The sequence below is a fragment of the Mustelus asterias genome, chromosome 8, assembly GCF_964213995.1.
Source record: "Mustelus asterias chromosome 8, sMusAst1.hap1.1, whole genome shotgun sequence".
Taxonomy (NCBI): Eukaryota; Metazoa; Chordata; class Chondrichthyes; order Carcharhiniformes; family Triakidae; genus Mustelus; species Mustelus asterias.
In genome coordinates, this window is record NC_135808.1 from 55,763,755 (window position 1) to 55,777,460 (window position 13,706).

Below are 13,706 nucleotides of genomic sequence, written 5' to 3' on the forward strand. Positions count from 1 at the left end.
CACACTGTTATGTCATCACACTGCCATTGATGGATTTTTTGACAGGTAGAGGGTGTGTGTGAAGGGGATTCCTGTGTATGTGTCTCATAATGACATGTTAATATATTCAAATGAGATCCCAACTACGAACGTTGGGAATCAACCCTCTATCAGTGATTGGGGTGGGGGGCGGTGGGATTGAAGGAAAGAGGATAATTGCATCATGCCGACGAAAAGCACAACTTTGCACTTATTGCGATATTAACCGCTCCCATCACCGGACATGCCCGACGTAAACAGGAGTGGAAAATTCTGGCCTGTGTTTTCCCAATTCTTTAATCTTCCACAAGTATTTCTTACAAACTGTATTACAGTAAAAAATTCTGATTATGCAAAATAATTTCAAAATAATTACAAATTATTGCATAACCTGATGACTGATGCATCCATTACAATACTTAACGACTGAAAAAATTTCTGCTTTTCAAAAGAAATTCTTCCAGCTTCAACAGAGAGTTGAAGCACAGGTCAATAATTAATCATCCAATTCTCATTAAGTTTCTTTGACCTAGACATGTTAAGCTCTTGGTTAGATATGAGGTTATAACAAAAACATTAGCTTGGATTGTTGTTGCTAGCAAACTATAAATCAGAGATGTGCAGCCATTTAGTGGAAAGAACAAACACATTGGACATTGTGCTGCTGTCTAAACTGGCATTTGAAAGAACATTTGTTGCAGTACATTTACAGACATGACAAAACGCATGAAAGTGTCCAGACTATACTTTTCCAGGAAAATGAAAATGAATTGAATGCAGAAAATCATTACCATTCAATGAGCGTTCTTTTATCCATGTTAAGCACTTGTTTGCACACCTTTGAGAAGGTTCCAAAAATTATGCCAACTCTTTTAGGCACAAGGTCAAAGTAAGTAAATTTTGAAAGGTTTTCAATTTTTAAAACACTTACTAAGGAACTCATTACTGTACCACAATCTGCTTTTAAAAGTCATTTTCATTCATTTCAAATCAAGTCACTCGGAAAGGGTGTGCATTGAAATTGATTTAAAATGATTAAAACCGATGTTTAGTTGTATTAATCAAATTGTCCCAAGTTACCACAAGAAATATATCAAGGAATACCATCTAAAGCAATTAATTGAAAAAAAGTTGTGTGACTGCACTGGACATTGTGAGTAAAGTTGTGGATGATGGTCTTGGCTACTTGGCAAAGATCATTTGCGCTCACGTTGATGAATTGGAAGATATCCGAAAGAAAAGGAATTTAATGGAGGAGGGTGTAGGGCGGGTAATATTCAGTGGTCCACGGGGCCTATTGTGAGCCCAGATACTCAGGCTCCGCATTGTCAGGGTACCTCCTGTGGGATTATGTAGCTCTGTTCCTGATATCCTGCATATGTGTGTGTAGACTGTCAAACCATGTCTTGCTTCTGTGGTCTTATTCTGGTGTTCCTCTTTGAGGTTCCCTTTCATCATTTGAATAGGTGCGGTGCAGATATAGGCTCCAATTTGTTCCCATCGGGTTTCACTCATCTTGTCGGGAGCAGGAAGATTGTGTCTTTGCTTGAAATACCCTGTCTGTGAATGTGTTGACGATCCTTATTGTTCCCGTTGTTTGTCTCCTTTGTGGGAAAATGGGTAAAATCTTCTGGTTGATGGTGGGGTTTGACCTGAGCCTCTGGCGTGGTTGGAAATTAGTTTTGTTGTGAGCCCAAGCATGGTGTAAGCATCCTTGGCTTATTGAGTCTTCTTTTGTCAATGTCCCTTACATTCTTTGGCTGTGTTGGAAAGGGTAGCAGCTATTTTGATCATTCGTATTTGGAAGGTATGGAGATTTTATTATTAAAAGGGGCAAAGAATGGTCTTTCCTCCCGAGATGGCCCTCCCACCCCAATTGGGGGACATCTGGACAGCTCCTCTTCTTAAGATCATAGAATTCCTACAGTGCAGAAGGAGGCCATTCAGCCCATCAAGTCTGCAACGACAGAGCATCTTACCCAGGCCCTCTGCCCTATTCCAGTAACCCACATATTTAGCCCATTAATCCCCCTAACCTATAAGGGATACGAAGGGATAATTTAGCAAGGCCAATCCACCTAACCCGCACATCAGTGGGAGGAAACTGGAACACCTGGAGGAAACCCACACAGACACGGGGAGAACGTGCAAATTCTACACAGTCACCCAAGGCTGGAATCAAACCCAGGTCCCTAGTGCTGTGATGCAGCAGTGCTAACCACTGTGCCACCATACAAGGGGCGGCACGGTGGCACAGTGGTTAGCACTGCTGCTTCACAGCTCCAGGGTCCCGGGTTCGATTCCTGGCTCGGGTCACTGTCTGTGTGGAGTTTGCACATTCTCCTCGTGTCTGCGTGGGTTTCCTCCGAGTGCTCCGGTTTCCTCCCACAGTCCAAGGATGTGCGGGTTAGGTTGATTGGCAAGGTTAAAAATTGCCCCTTAGAGTCCTGGGATGTGTAGGTTAGAGGAATTAGCGGGTAAATATGTTGGGTTAGGGCCTGGGTGGGATTGTGGTCGGTGCAGACTCGATGGGCCGAATGGCCTCCTTCTGCACTGTAGGGTTTCTATGATTCTATGATACCACCATTTAAGTATCCCTAGTGGAAGGTATCCTGTCATCTGTAGGGCCTGAGGGTGAGTTCAGATACCTGGGCTCTGTTTTAACCCCACTCATCCTGTAAGGCTGTTATCTTGTATGCAAGAGTGCACACCGTCATGCCATGTCTTGTGTTTGTGATTGTATCTTGATGTTCCCCTTCTCTTGTGGTATCCTTTCATTGTTCACAGGTTTTGGGATGTTGTTTTATGCTCCAATTGGTTGTATTTGACTCCACTGGAGTGCCTTTATGCTGTGTAGCTCTGGCCTTGTTATCCTGTGTACATGGATGTGCTCATGACTTTATGTTGTTATCCCTCACTATTTATAATATCTTTTCATTAGCCATATGAAGAGAGGCACCGCTTACAATGATTGCAACTAATTATAATTGATAATCCAAACCAATTGTAATGACATTTGCTGGTCTTTTCTGTATGCAAATGTGAAATGATGATTATTCTGCGCTGTACTGAATTTTGGGGGTTTGTTGCATCATGTGGAAAATGAAAAATCTTCAGTAAAACATTTGAGAGAGAAAAAAAAATCACTCACTGTTCCATGAGTTAGGCTGGAGCTCAAAGCACGTAGGTTATACAGTTTCTGAATGTAAAGATTAAGGTTCCAATAAAAGCCTTTTTTTAAAAACATGCTGACTACAATGTGATTAATAGCAGTTGGCAGAGGTTTAGATCTATTTTTAATACACATTGGGAGAACGCAAACCCAAAAAAGGGGATTTTGATCAGATGACAAATTAAAACGTTAAGAATCTCAATCGTGACCCAACTCTCTTCTAACTTGCCAACTTCTGGATGTAATGGAGGTAGGAAAGGATGTGTAGTAATATAAGTTTTATAATGAGGCTGTTAATGGGGTTTCCTGACCTCAATCCTATTTCCCGATCCTTCCTCACTACCTCAATGTCCACTTGCATTTCTACTGCAATTAACATAATAAAACATCCCAAAGTGCTTTTGCAAGCTTTATCAAACAAAATTTCACAGCAGGCCATGAGGAGATATTAGACCAAATTATCTAAACTTTGCACAAAGAGGTAGGTTTGAAGAAACGTCTCAAAGGAGGAAAGAGCTTGAGAGCAGAGAAATATGGGATGGGAATTCCAAAGCAGGGTCTAGGCAGCTAAAGGCCTGTCCACTAATGTGGAGTGATTAAATCAATAATGCTCAAGGGACAGAAATGGTGAAGCACAAAAAATCTCTAAAGTCTGTAAATCTGGAGGAGATTAACGATAGGGAGGGATAAGGCCATGGAGGAGATTGAAAACAAGGATGAGAATCTTAAAATTGTGGTATAACTTATCCCAGCTGGGTTTCAACCAAAATTCAATCCTTTTCCCACTCCATTTCTTATTTTATTCATAGCCCTTAAGAATACTACAAGAATTTTAAAGGAAGTATATTATGACTGTTAAAAATATTTATCCAAGATTAACAGGGTAAAACTTATTTCTTGCAAAATTAATCATGATCAGTTATTTAAGTCATTCAACAGCCCTATTTTACTTGTATGTCAGCATGTATTTAATAGCAACTCTTGTTTTACAGAATAATTTTCTTGCAGACCAGAGATTTCCTCTCAGCTTTCTCCTAGCCAACATGAACTCACTCACCTGGACTTTGTGTCTGCTGTTAATTAGTCTCATGTCTGCAGGAGGCAAGAGACAACAACTCCAAGCCAAAAGCAACACTGCAACCCATACTGTTGTTCATAATCGATACAGACGTTCACCAGATACCAGCAACAAATGTTCTTACACCTTCTTGGTCCCACATCAAAGAATAACAGGTCCTATTTGTGTAAGTTCAAAGGGTCCAGAAACAGACAACAGTGGGATAACCAAAGTGGATGTGGAGGAGCTGAAGGAGATTATGTCCAAACAGAAGCGACAAATTGAAAACCTTCAGTTGTTAGTGGAAGTGGACGGAGGAATAGTGAATGAGGTGAAACTATTGCGAAAGGAAAGTCGGAATATGAACTCACGTGTAACACAGCTTTATATGCAACTCTTACATGAGATTATTCGCAAAAGGGACAACTCACTCGAAATCTCTCAGTTGGAGAACAAAGTTCTTAATTCCACAGCTGAGATTCTGAGAATGGCCACCAGATACAGGCAACTGGAACAGAAGTATGCAGTACTGTCTGCTCTTGTTAATAATCAGTCTGTGATCATAACCAAACTAGAGCAGGAATGCATACGTAGTCTTGCTCCAAAGGAATATGAACCACCACCACTTGTACAAGTAGTACCACAATCCATTCCTCGCAGCAGGCAATACCAGAGCAATTTATTTGGCAGTAATGAAATACAGAGGGATCAAAATCCTGCATTTGCACGGGAACGAGGGCTTCGCTCAAGAGCCCCCTCACATGAACCTTCTCCTACAACGGCTACCATTACAGAATCGCCAGTTACTGAAGAGTTTGATGGTAGGTTTGTTTAATTAAAATAATGGGGTTTATTAATGCAAGGCGACCATATACTATATTTATTTCCAGGTTACGAAGCAGTGCCTACAGGTATTGCATACCATGCTAATGGTATAAAACTTATGAAATGTTATGCCAGTTTGTTTGTAATATCTCTTTGGAAATATCGCTACACTTAATTCATGACATGCTTATCTTCACCCCTCCACACACAAGTAAGTCATAGCTACACTACTATGCATGTTGCTCTCATTCAAGATAATATTTTATTGAATATGAAATGTTCCCCATAATATCTGATCATCAATCAGGCTTTAAAATGGTATTAAATTCAATTATTCTTTAGAAGGCCACAAACAGTGGAGTTCCAATAAAAGAAACATTGACACAGAAGATCATAAGCTTTAAAGGCAGATGTTACTTCTGATAGTTAATTTTAAGACATGATTATAAATGAACAATATGTGCCTTTGGGTATGGACAAAGAATAATAATATATCTGTTGCACAGCAGGCAAATTATAAGCACAGGATAATCAGCGTTCACATGGCAGCCTTCTGCAGATACGTTTGAACAGTGGCAAGAGAAAAGACAGAATCAACTGATTTCAGGTTTCTGCAATAAAGTCTTTCAACTTTAACCTAAGTAAAAATGGGTTTCAGTTCATAGATGGATGGGAAATGCGACACAAAATCCAGATTGTTTTACAAATTACTTCAAATCAACTGTTCATCAACTAACTTTGTAGTTAATATAGCTAGGATCATTTTATTCCAAGGGTACTGTGAATTTTATTGATAACTGTCTTTGTCAAGAGAGGAAAAGTATGGTAGCTGGGAGAAATTGCAGTAAAGAACATTTTCCATCAGGTTGAGCTAATATGTAATTCATATATTTGTACTTCATTGGATAGTACTTGAAGATATCATTCATTCTACTCTTCTCTGTGCTATTTCCGGGTGGGGATATGCAGAGCTGGCAGAAGGTACAGTGACCATTGATGTGCATCACCAGAGAAAAAACACATTAATAGACATGCTTTCCCATTCTAGAGGGTAAACAGGAAATCTCCAAGATGGGAAACATAGGCATCAGGCAAGTACAGAGCAATATTTTACACGCACTGTTTCCTGTCATGGACATGTTCCAGTGATTTCCTATGGAATTTTTAATGACCTCTCAAATAACTTCTCTTACGAAGAGAGAAAAGTGAAATTTGTGAATTTTTGTAAGGGTGGGAAAATGAAGTATAAACTTTAAATGTTGTTTTGAAGGATTTAGAAGGATGAGATGGGAATAATTAATGATCTTGCAGTTAGGGATCCTCTTGGAAGAAGCGATCACAGTATGGTTGAATTTAAAATACAGATGGAGCATGAGAAGGTAAAATCCAATACCAGTGTCTTGTGCTTAAACGAAGGAGACTATAAAGGGATGAGGGAGGAGTTGGCTAAGGTAGACAGGGAGCAAAAACTTTATGGTGGGACAATTGAGGAACAGTGGAGGACCTTCAAAGCGATCTTTCACAGTGCTCAGCAAAAGTATATACCAGTGATAAGAAAGGACTGTAGAAAAAGAGATAATCCGCCATGGATATCTAAGGAAATAAAGGAGGGTATCAAATTGAAAGAAAATGCATACAAAGTGGCAAAGATTAATGGGAACCTAGAGGATTGGGAAATCTTTAAAGATCAGCAGAAAGCCACGAAAAAAGCTATAAAGAAAGGTAAGATGGATTATGAGAGTAAACTAGCTCAGAATACAAAAACAGATAGCAAAAGTTTCTACAAATATATAAAACGAAAAAGAGTGGCGAAAGTAAAGGGTCCTTTAGAGGACGAGAAGGGGGATGTAACAACTGGAAATGAGAAAATGGCTGAGGCACTGAACAAGTATTTTGTGTCGGTCTTCACAGTGGAAGACACAAATAACATGCCAAAAATTGATGACAGGAAGGCTATGGCAGGTGAGAACCTAGAAACTGCTATCACGAAAGAGGCAGTGTTGGGCAAGTTAATGGGGCTAAAGGTAGACAAGTCTCCTGGTCCTGATGGAATGCATCCCAGGGTACTAAAAGAGATGACGGGAGAAATAGCAAATGCACTAGTGGTAATTTACCAAAATTCGCTGGACTCTGGGGTGGTTCCCGCAGATTGGAAAACAGCAAATGTGACGCCACTATTTAAAAAAGGAGGTAGACAATAGGCCGGTTAGCTTAACTTCTGTAGTAAGGAAAATGCTTGAATCTATCATCAAGGAAGAAATAGCAAGACATCTGGATATAAATTGTCCTATTGGTAGGACGCAGCATGGGTTCATGAAGGGCAGGTCATGTCTGACTAATTTGGTGGAATGCTTTGAGAACATTACATGTGCAGTGGACAATGGGGAACCTGTGGATGTGGTGTATCTGGATTTCCAGAAGGCATTTGATAAGGTGCCGCACCAAAGACTGCTACATAAGATAAAGGTGCACAGTGTTACGGGTAATGTATTAGCATGGATAGAGGATTGGTTAACTAACAGAAAGCAAAGAGTGAGGGTAAATAGGTGTTTTTCTGGTTGGCGATCAGTGACTAGTGGTGTGCCTCAGGGATCAGTGTTGGGACCGCAATTGTTTGCGATTTACATAGATGATTTGGAGTTGGGGACCAAGTGTAGTGTGTCAAAATTCGCAGATGACACTAAGATGGGTGGCAGAGCAAAGCATGCAGAGGACGCTGAAAGTCTGCAAAGGGATATAGTCTGAGTGAGTGGGCAAGGGTCTGGCAGATGGAGTACAATGTTGGTAAATGTGAGGTCATCCATTTTGGTAGGAATAACAGCAAAATGGACTATTATTTAAATGGTAAAAAATTGTAGCATGCTGCTGTGCTGAGGAACTTGAGTGTCCTTCTGCAGGAATCTCAAGGAGTGCGTCTGCAGGTACAGCAGGTAATTAAGAAGGCAAGTGGAATTTTGTCCTTCATTGCTAGAGGGATGGAGTTTAAAAACAGCGAGGTTATGTTGCAGCTGTATAAGGTGCTGGTGAGGCCACACCTGCAGTACTGTGTACAGTTTTAGTCTCCTTACTTGAGAAAGGATATACTGACACTGGAGGGGGTATAGAGGAGATTCACTAGGTTGATTCCGGAGTTGAGAGGGTTGGCTTATGAGGAGAGACTGAGTAGACTGGGGCTATACTCATTGGAATTCAGAAGAATGAGGGGAGATCTTATAGAAACATATAAGATTATGATGGGAATAGATAAGTTAGAAGCAGGGAAGTTGTTTCCACTGGCAGGTGAAATTAGAACTAGGGGGCATAGCCTCAAAATAAGGGAAAGCAGATTTAGGACTGAGTTGAGGAGGAACTTCATCACATAAAGGGTTGTGAATCTGTGGAATTCCCTGCCCAGTGAAGCAGTTGAGGCTACCTCACTGGATAACGAAGGAAATAAAGGAGAGTATTAAAATAAAAACAGCTGCGTACAGAGTGGCCAAAAATAGTGGAGAAACAAGTGATTGGGAAAAATTTAAGAAACAACAAAGAGAGACTAAGAAAGCGATAAAGAAAGGAAGGATAGACTATGAAGCTAGGCTAGCAATTAATATAAAAAATGATAGTAAAAGTTTTTATAAATATATAAAAAGGAATAGAGTGGCTAGAGTGAATGTTGGACCCTTGGAGGACGAGAGGGGGGAGTTAATAGTGGGAAATGAGGATATGGCTGAGTCTTTAAATACGTTTTTTGTGTCGGTCTTCACGGTGGAGGACACAAATAGTTTGCCAAATATTAACGATAGAGGGTTGGCAGCAGGAGAAATACTTAATACAATTAATGTTACCAGAGAGGCAGTGCTGGGTAGACTAATGGGACTGAAGGTGGATAAGTCCCCGGGTCCGGATGGAATGCATCCCAGGGTATTGAAAGAAATGTCAGAGGTAATAGTGGATGCGTTAGTGATTATTTATCAAAACTCGTTGCATTCTGGGGTAGTGCCGGTTGATTGGAAAACGGCTAATGTTACGCCGCTGTTTAAAAAAGGAAGGAGACAAAAGGCGGGTAACTATAGGCCGGTCAGCTTAACGTCTGTAGTAGGGAAAATGCTGGAATCCATTATTAAAGAGGAGATAGCAGGGCATCTGGATAGAAATGGTTCGATCAATCAGACGCAGCATGGATTCATGAGGGGAAAGTCGTGCTTGACGAACATGTTGGATTTTTATGAAGATGTGACTAGGGCGGTTGATGGAGGAGAACCGGTGGATGCGGTGTTTTTGGATTTCCAAAAGGCGTTTGATAAGGTGCCCCATAAAAGGCTGCTGAAGAAGATTAGGGCACACGGAGTTGGGGGTAGTGTGTTAAAGTGGATTGGGGACTGGCTATCCGACAGGAAGCAAAGAGTCGGAATAAATGGGTGTTTTTCTGGTTGGAGGAAGGTAACTAGTGGCGTGCCGCAGGGATCGGTACTCGGGCCGCAACTATTTACCATTTATATAGATGATCTGGAGGAGGGGACGGAGTGTAGGGTAACGAAGTTTGCAGACGACACAAAGATAAGTGGAAAAGTGAATGGTGTGGAGGACGGAGAAGATCTGCAGAGAGATTTGGACAGGCTGAGTGAGTGGGCGAGGATATGGCAAATGGAGTATAACGTTGATAAATGCGAGGTTATACACTTTGGAGGAAATAATAACAAATGGGATTACTATCTCAATGGAAACAAATTAAAACATGCTACCGTGCAAAGGGACCTGGGGGTCCTTGTGCATGAGACGCAAAAGCCCAGTCTGCAGGTACAACAGGTGATCAAGAAGGCAAATGGGATGTTGGCCTATATTGCGAAGGGGATAGAATATAAAAGCAGGGATGTCTTGATGCACCTGTACAGGGCATTGGTGAGGCCGCAGCTGGAATACTGTGTGCAGTATTGGTCCCCTTATATGAGGAAGGATATATTGGCATTGGAGGGAGTGCAGAGAAGGTTCACCAGGTTGATACCGGAGATGAGGGGTTTGGATTATGAGGAGAGGCTGAGGAGATTGGGTTTGTACTCGTTGGAGTTTAGAAGGATGAGGGGGGATCTTATGGAGACTTATAAGATAATGCGGGGGCTGGATAGGGTGGAGGCGGAGAGATTCTTTCCACTTAGTAAGGAAGTTAAAACTAGAGGACACAGCCTCAAAATCAAGGGGGGTCGGTTTAAGACAGAGTTGAGGAGGAACTTCTTCTCCCAGAGGGTGGTGAATCTCTGGAATTCTCTGCCCACTGAGGTGGTGGAGGCTACCTCGCTGAATATGTTTAAAGCGCGGATGGATGGATTCCTGATCGGTAAGGGAATTAAGGGTTATGGGGATCAGGCGGGTAAGTGGTACTGATCCACGTCAGATCAGCCATGATCTTATTGAATGGTGGGGCAGGCTCGAGGGGCTAGATGGCCTACTCCTGCTCCTATTTCTTATGTTCTTATGTTCTTATGAATGTTTTTAAGGCAAGGATAGATAAATTTTTGAACAGTAAAGGAATTAAGGGTTATGGTGAGCGGGCGGGTAAGTGAAGCTGAGTCCACAAAAAGATCAGCCATGATCTTATTGAATGGCAGAGCAGGCTCGAGTGGCCAGATGGCCTACTCCTGCTCCTAGTTCTTATGTTCTTATTAATTGCATCCAAATGTGCTTAACTATTTTGCTGTAAAGTACTACAGTATGACATTTTGGGATTTTCATCTGATTAGTCCAACAAGGAAAGAATTAGGAATGAGTTATGTTCAAGTGCTGTGTTTCAATAAATTTGCACTGGTTTAAAAAGCCACTCTTGCAGCCACTGAGAAAACAGGTTGGAAAAAAGTGAATCTGATTTACATAGGATTTACAGCACATGCCGATGTTTATGCTTCACTCAAGCCTCGCTCCATCAGTGTAATTTTCTAATGCCTTCTCCCTCAAATGCTCATCTAGCATCCCCTTAAATACGTCTACACGATTTGCTTCAACCACACCCTGAGGAAGGGAATTTCACATTTTAATCACTTTTTGGGTAAAGATGTTCCTTGCGAATTGTTCATGAGCAAACTATCTTTACCATTGTCAACAATAGCTGGGGAAATTACGAAATGATCTCCCAGCAGTTATTTAACAACAGAATCATGTCAATTATGGTGAGGGTAATTTTACTCATGTAAGACCAGCATGATGTCTGCTGAGCATATACACTTGGTCATAGAAACATAAACATAGAAATTAGAAGCAGGAGTAGGCCGTTCGGCCCTTTGAACCTGCTCCGCCAATCATCTTGATCATGGCTGATCATCGAATTCAATATCCTGGATCCTTCCCCCCATATCGCTTGATTCCTTTAGCCCTAACAGCTATATCTAATTCCTTCTTGAAATCAGACAATGTTTTGGCCTCAACTACATTCTGTGGTCATGAATTCCACACATTCACCACCCTATGGGTGAAGAAATTTCTCCTCACCTCAGTTTTACCCCTTATTCTCAAACTATGACCCCTAGTTCTGGACACCCCCACCATTGGGAACATTCTTTCTGAATCTACCCTGTTTAACCCTGTTAGAATTTTATAAGTTCCTATGAGATCCTCTCTCACTCTTCCAAACTCCAGTGAATATAATCCTAACCGACTTAGTCTCTCCTTATATGACAGACCTTACTTTGCCTTCTTTACTGCCTGCTGTACCTGCACGCTTACTTTCAGCAACTGATGCACAAGGACGCGAAGGTCTCGTTGAGTATCCACCTCTCTCAATTTACATCCATTCAAGTAATAATTTGTCTTCCTATTATTGTTATCAAAGTGGATAACCTCACATATATCCACATTATACTGCATCTGCCATGCAGATGCTCACACACTCAACCTGTCCAAATCATGCTGAAGCATCTCTGCATCCTCCTCATAGCTCACCCTCCCACCCAACTTTGCACCATCTGCAAATTTGGAGATAATACATTCATTTCCCTCTTCCAAATCATTAATATATAATGTGAACAGTTGGGGTCCTAGCACAGGTCTCTGCAGAACCCCACTAGTCACTGACTGCCAATCAGAAAAAGACCCACTTATGCCAATCCTTTGCTTCCTATCTGCTAACCAGCTTTCTCTCTATCCATCTCAAGACATTACCTGCAATCTCATGTGCTTTAACCTTACATAGTAATCTGTTATGTGATACTTCTGAAAGTCTAAATAAACCACATCCACTTGTTCTCCTTGGGTCAGAAGTGCCTACCGGTGAATGTCAGAATGGAAAAGGAGTTTAAGCAATATCTTCCTATTCCCTGTGAGATGAATTTAAAACAGACATGGGCATCAGTCAGGTTTTAAACAGAAAACTGTCATGTGAGTGTACCTTTAAGAAAGATTTATTTTTTAAAAAGCTTTAGGGGTGTCACTGTGAGTAGCACTAAGCTGTGGCAGTCAGGTGATAGGGCTTTTAGTTTCATTTGTGGCAGTCAGGTGATGGGGTTTTCCTTTGGGCTTTGGTTTTGGGGAGTGTGCTGGGAGGACTTTAGCAGCAAGCTAAGAAACAGCCTCTCCCTCTCCGTGTTCTTGTTTGTCTGGTTCTGAAACTATTATCAGTTAGCTGAAGGAGAGGCTTATTGCCATCCTGTCTTAAAGGAGCTGTGTTTTGACTACACATTTGACCACAATTTCTTCTGATTTTCAGCATTCAATCCAGGAGGCTGGATTCCTGTAACAAGTGGGCATTAACCTCTGCTGTATTGTGCTTATTGGAGGGTTTTGTGCATATTAGATGTTGGGCTTTGGTTGGAACACATTAGAGATATTCCTTAAGAGTTATACATTATAGCGGTTGTTGTGTTTCTTGTTTGTAATTGTTAAAAATTCTTGCTAATTATCTTACTATACATGTCAACAATATTCTTAATTAAACTTTGTTTTTGATAAAAGCTCCTCGTAGGTCAGTTGAATCACACCTGAAGTGAAACCTCTCATACTCATCCTAGCCAAATTCAACGTAAAACATTACAGGTCAGGCGAGCTTCATAGAACACCTTGAAGTATCTGACCTGACTTGGAACAACTTCAAAGAGCCAGAGATCAAGGTGCAGGAGCCAATTTTCTGTAGATAGGTGGTGCCCAAAGGTAATACCAAAAACAAGTCAGTCATCCAATAAAAGCAGCAGTATGTGATTTATTTTTTCTCTCAAAAAAAAATAGTGGAACTGAATATAATAAGGTTTAATTGTTACAATCAATTGTTAGCGTTAATAGAAAGTTACTGATGCAGATTTGATATCATCTCACAGTATTGTTCTCCAAAGAATTTTGAAACATGTGAAAAGCGAGGGCATATGCGAAAGACATGGGCCGCGATTCATTCAAATTGACATGAAGTGCCCACCACGCCAATGGGAAAATCAGCGTTTCCGCTGGCAGCACCCATCAGATGGGATTCAGCCAGATTTATGCATCATGGGAAACACGCTGAACAATTTCTGAAGTTGGGGTGCCATTTTTAAAGGACACTCTGATCTCAGTGTTCAGACACAGGCCCCCTACCCCTCCCCCACACAATGGAAAAAGTGATACACACCCCTGCTGACCAGGGCAGCACCCACAACTCCTCAGCAGAGAGGGGACCCTCCCCCCACATCACACAGGCATGTG

At 41.3% G+C, this 13,706-nt stretch overlaps 2 protein-coding genes across 6 annotated transcripts in view; one reads left to right on the forward strand and one right to left on the reverse strand.

Annotated features, from left to right (window-relative positions):
- The window catches only part of ralgps2 (Ral GEF with PH domain and SH3 binding motif 2), a 515,898-nt gene that overhangs the window by 175,492 nt on the left and 326,700 nt on the right, over positions 1 to 13,706 (reverse strand). The gene's annotated exons all lie outside the window — the stretch shown is intronic.
- angptl1a (angiopoietin-like 1a) overlaps positions 1 to 13,706 on the forward strand; it is an 84,784-nt gene that overhangs the window by 23,045 nt on the left and 48,033 nt on the right. Inside the window, exon 2 of the mRNA XM_078218009.1 lies at positions 4,183 to 5,068. Coding sequence (XP_078074135.1) covers positions 4,234 to 5,068 — 835 coding nt within the window. The 5' untranslated portion in view covers positions 4,183 to 4,233. The remainder of the gene's footprint in view (positions 1 to 4,182; positions 5,069 to 13,706) is intronic.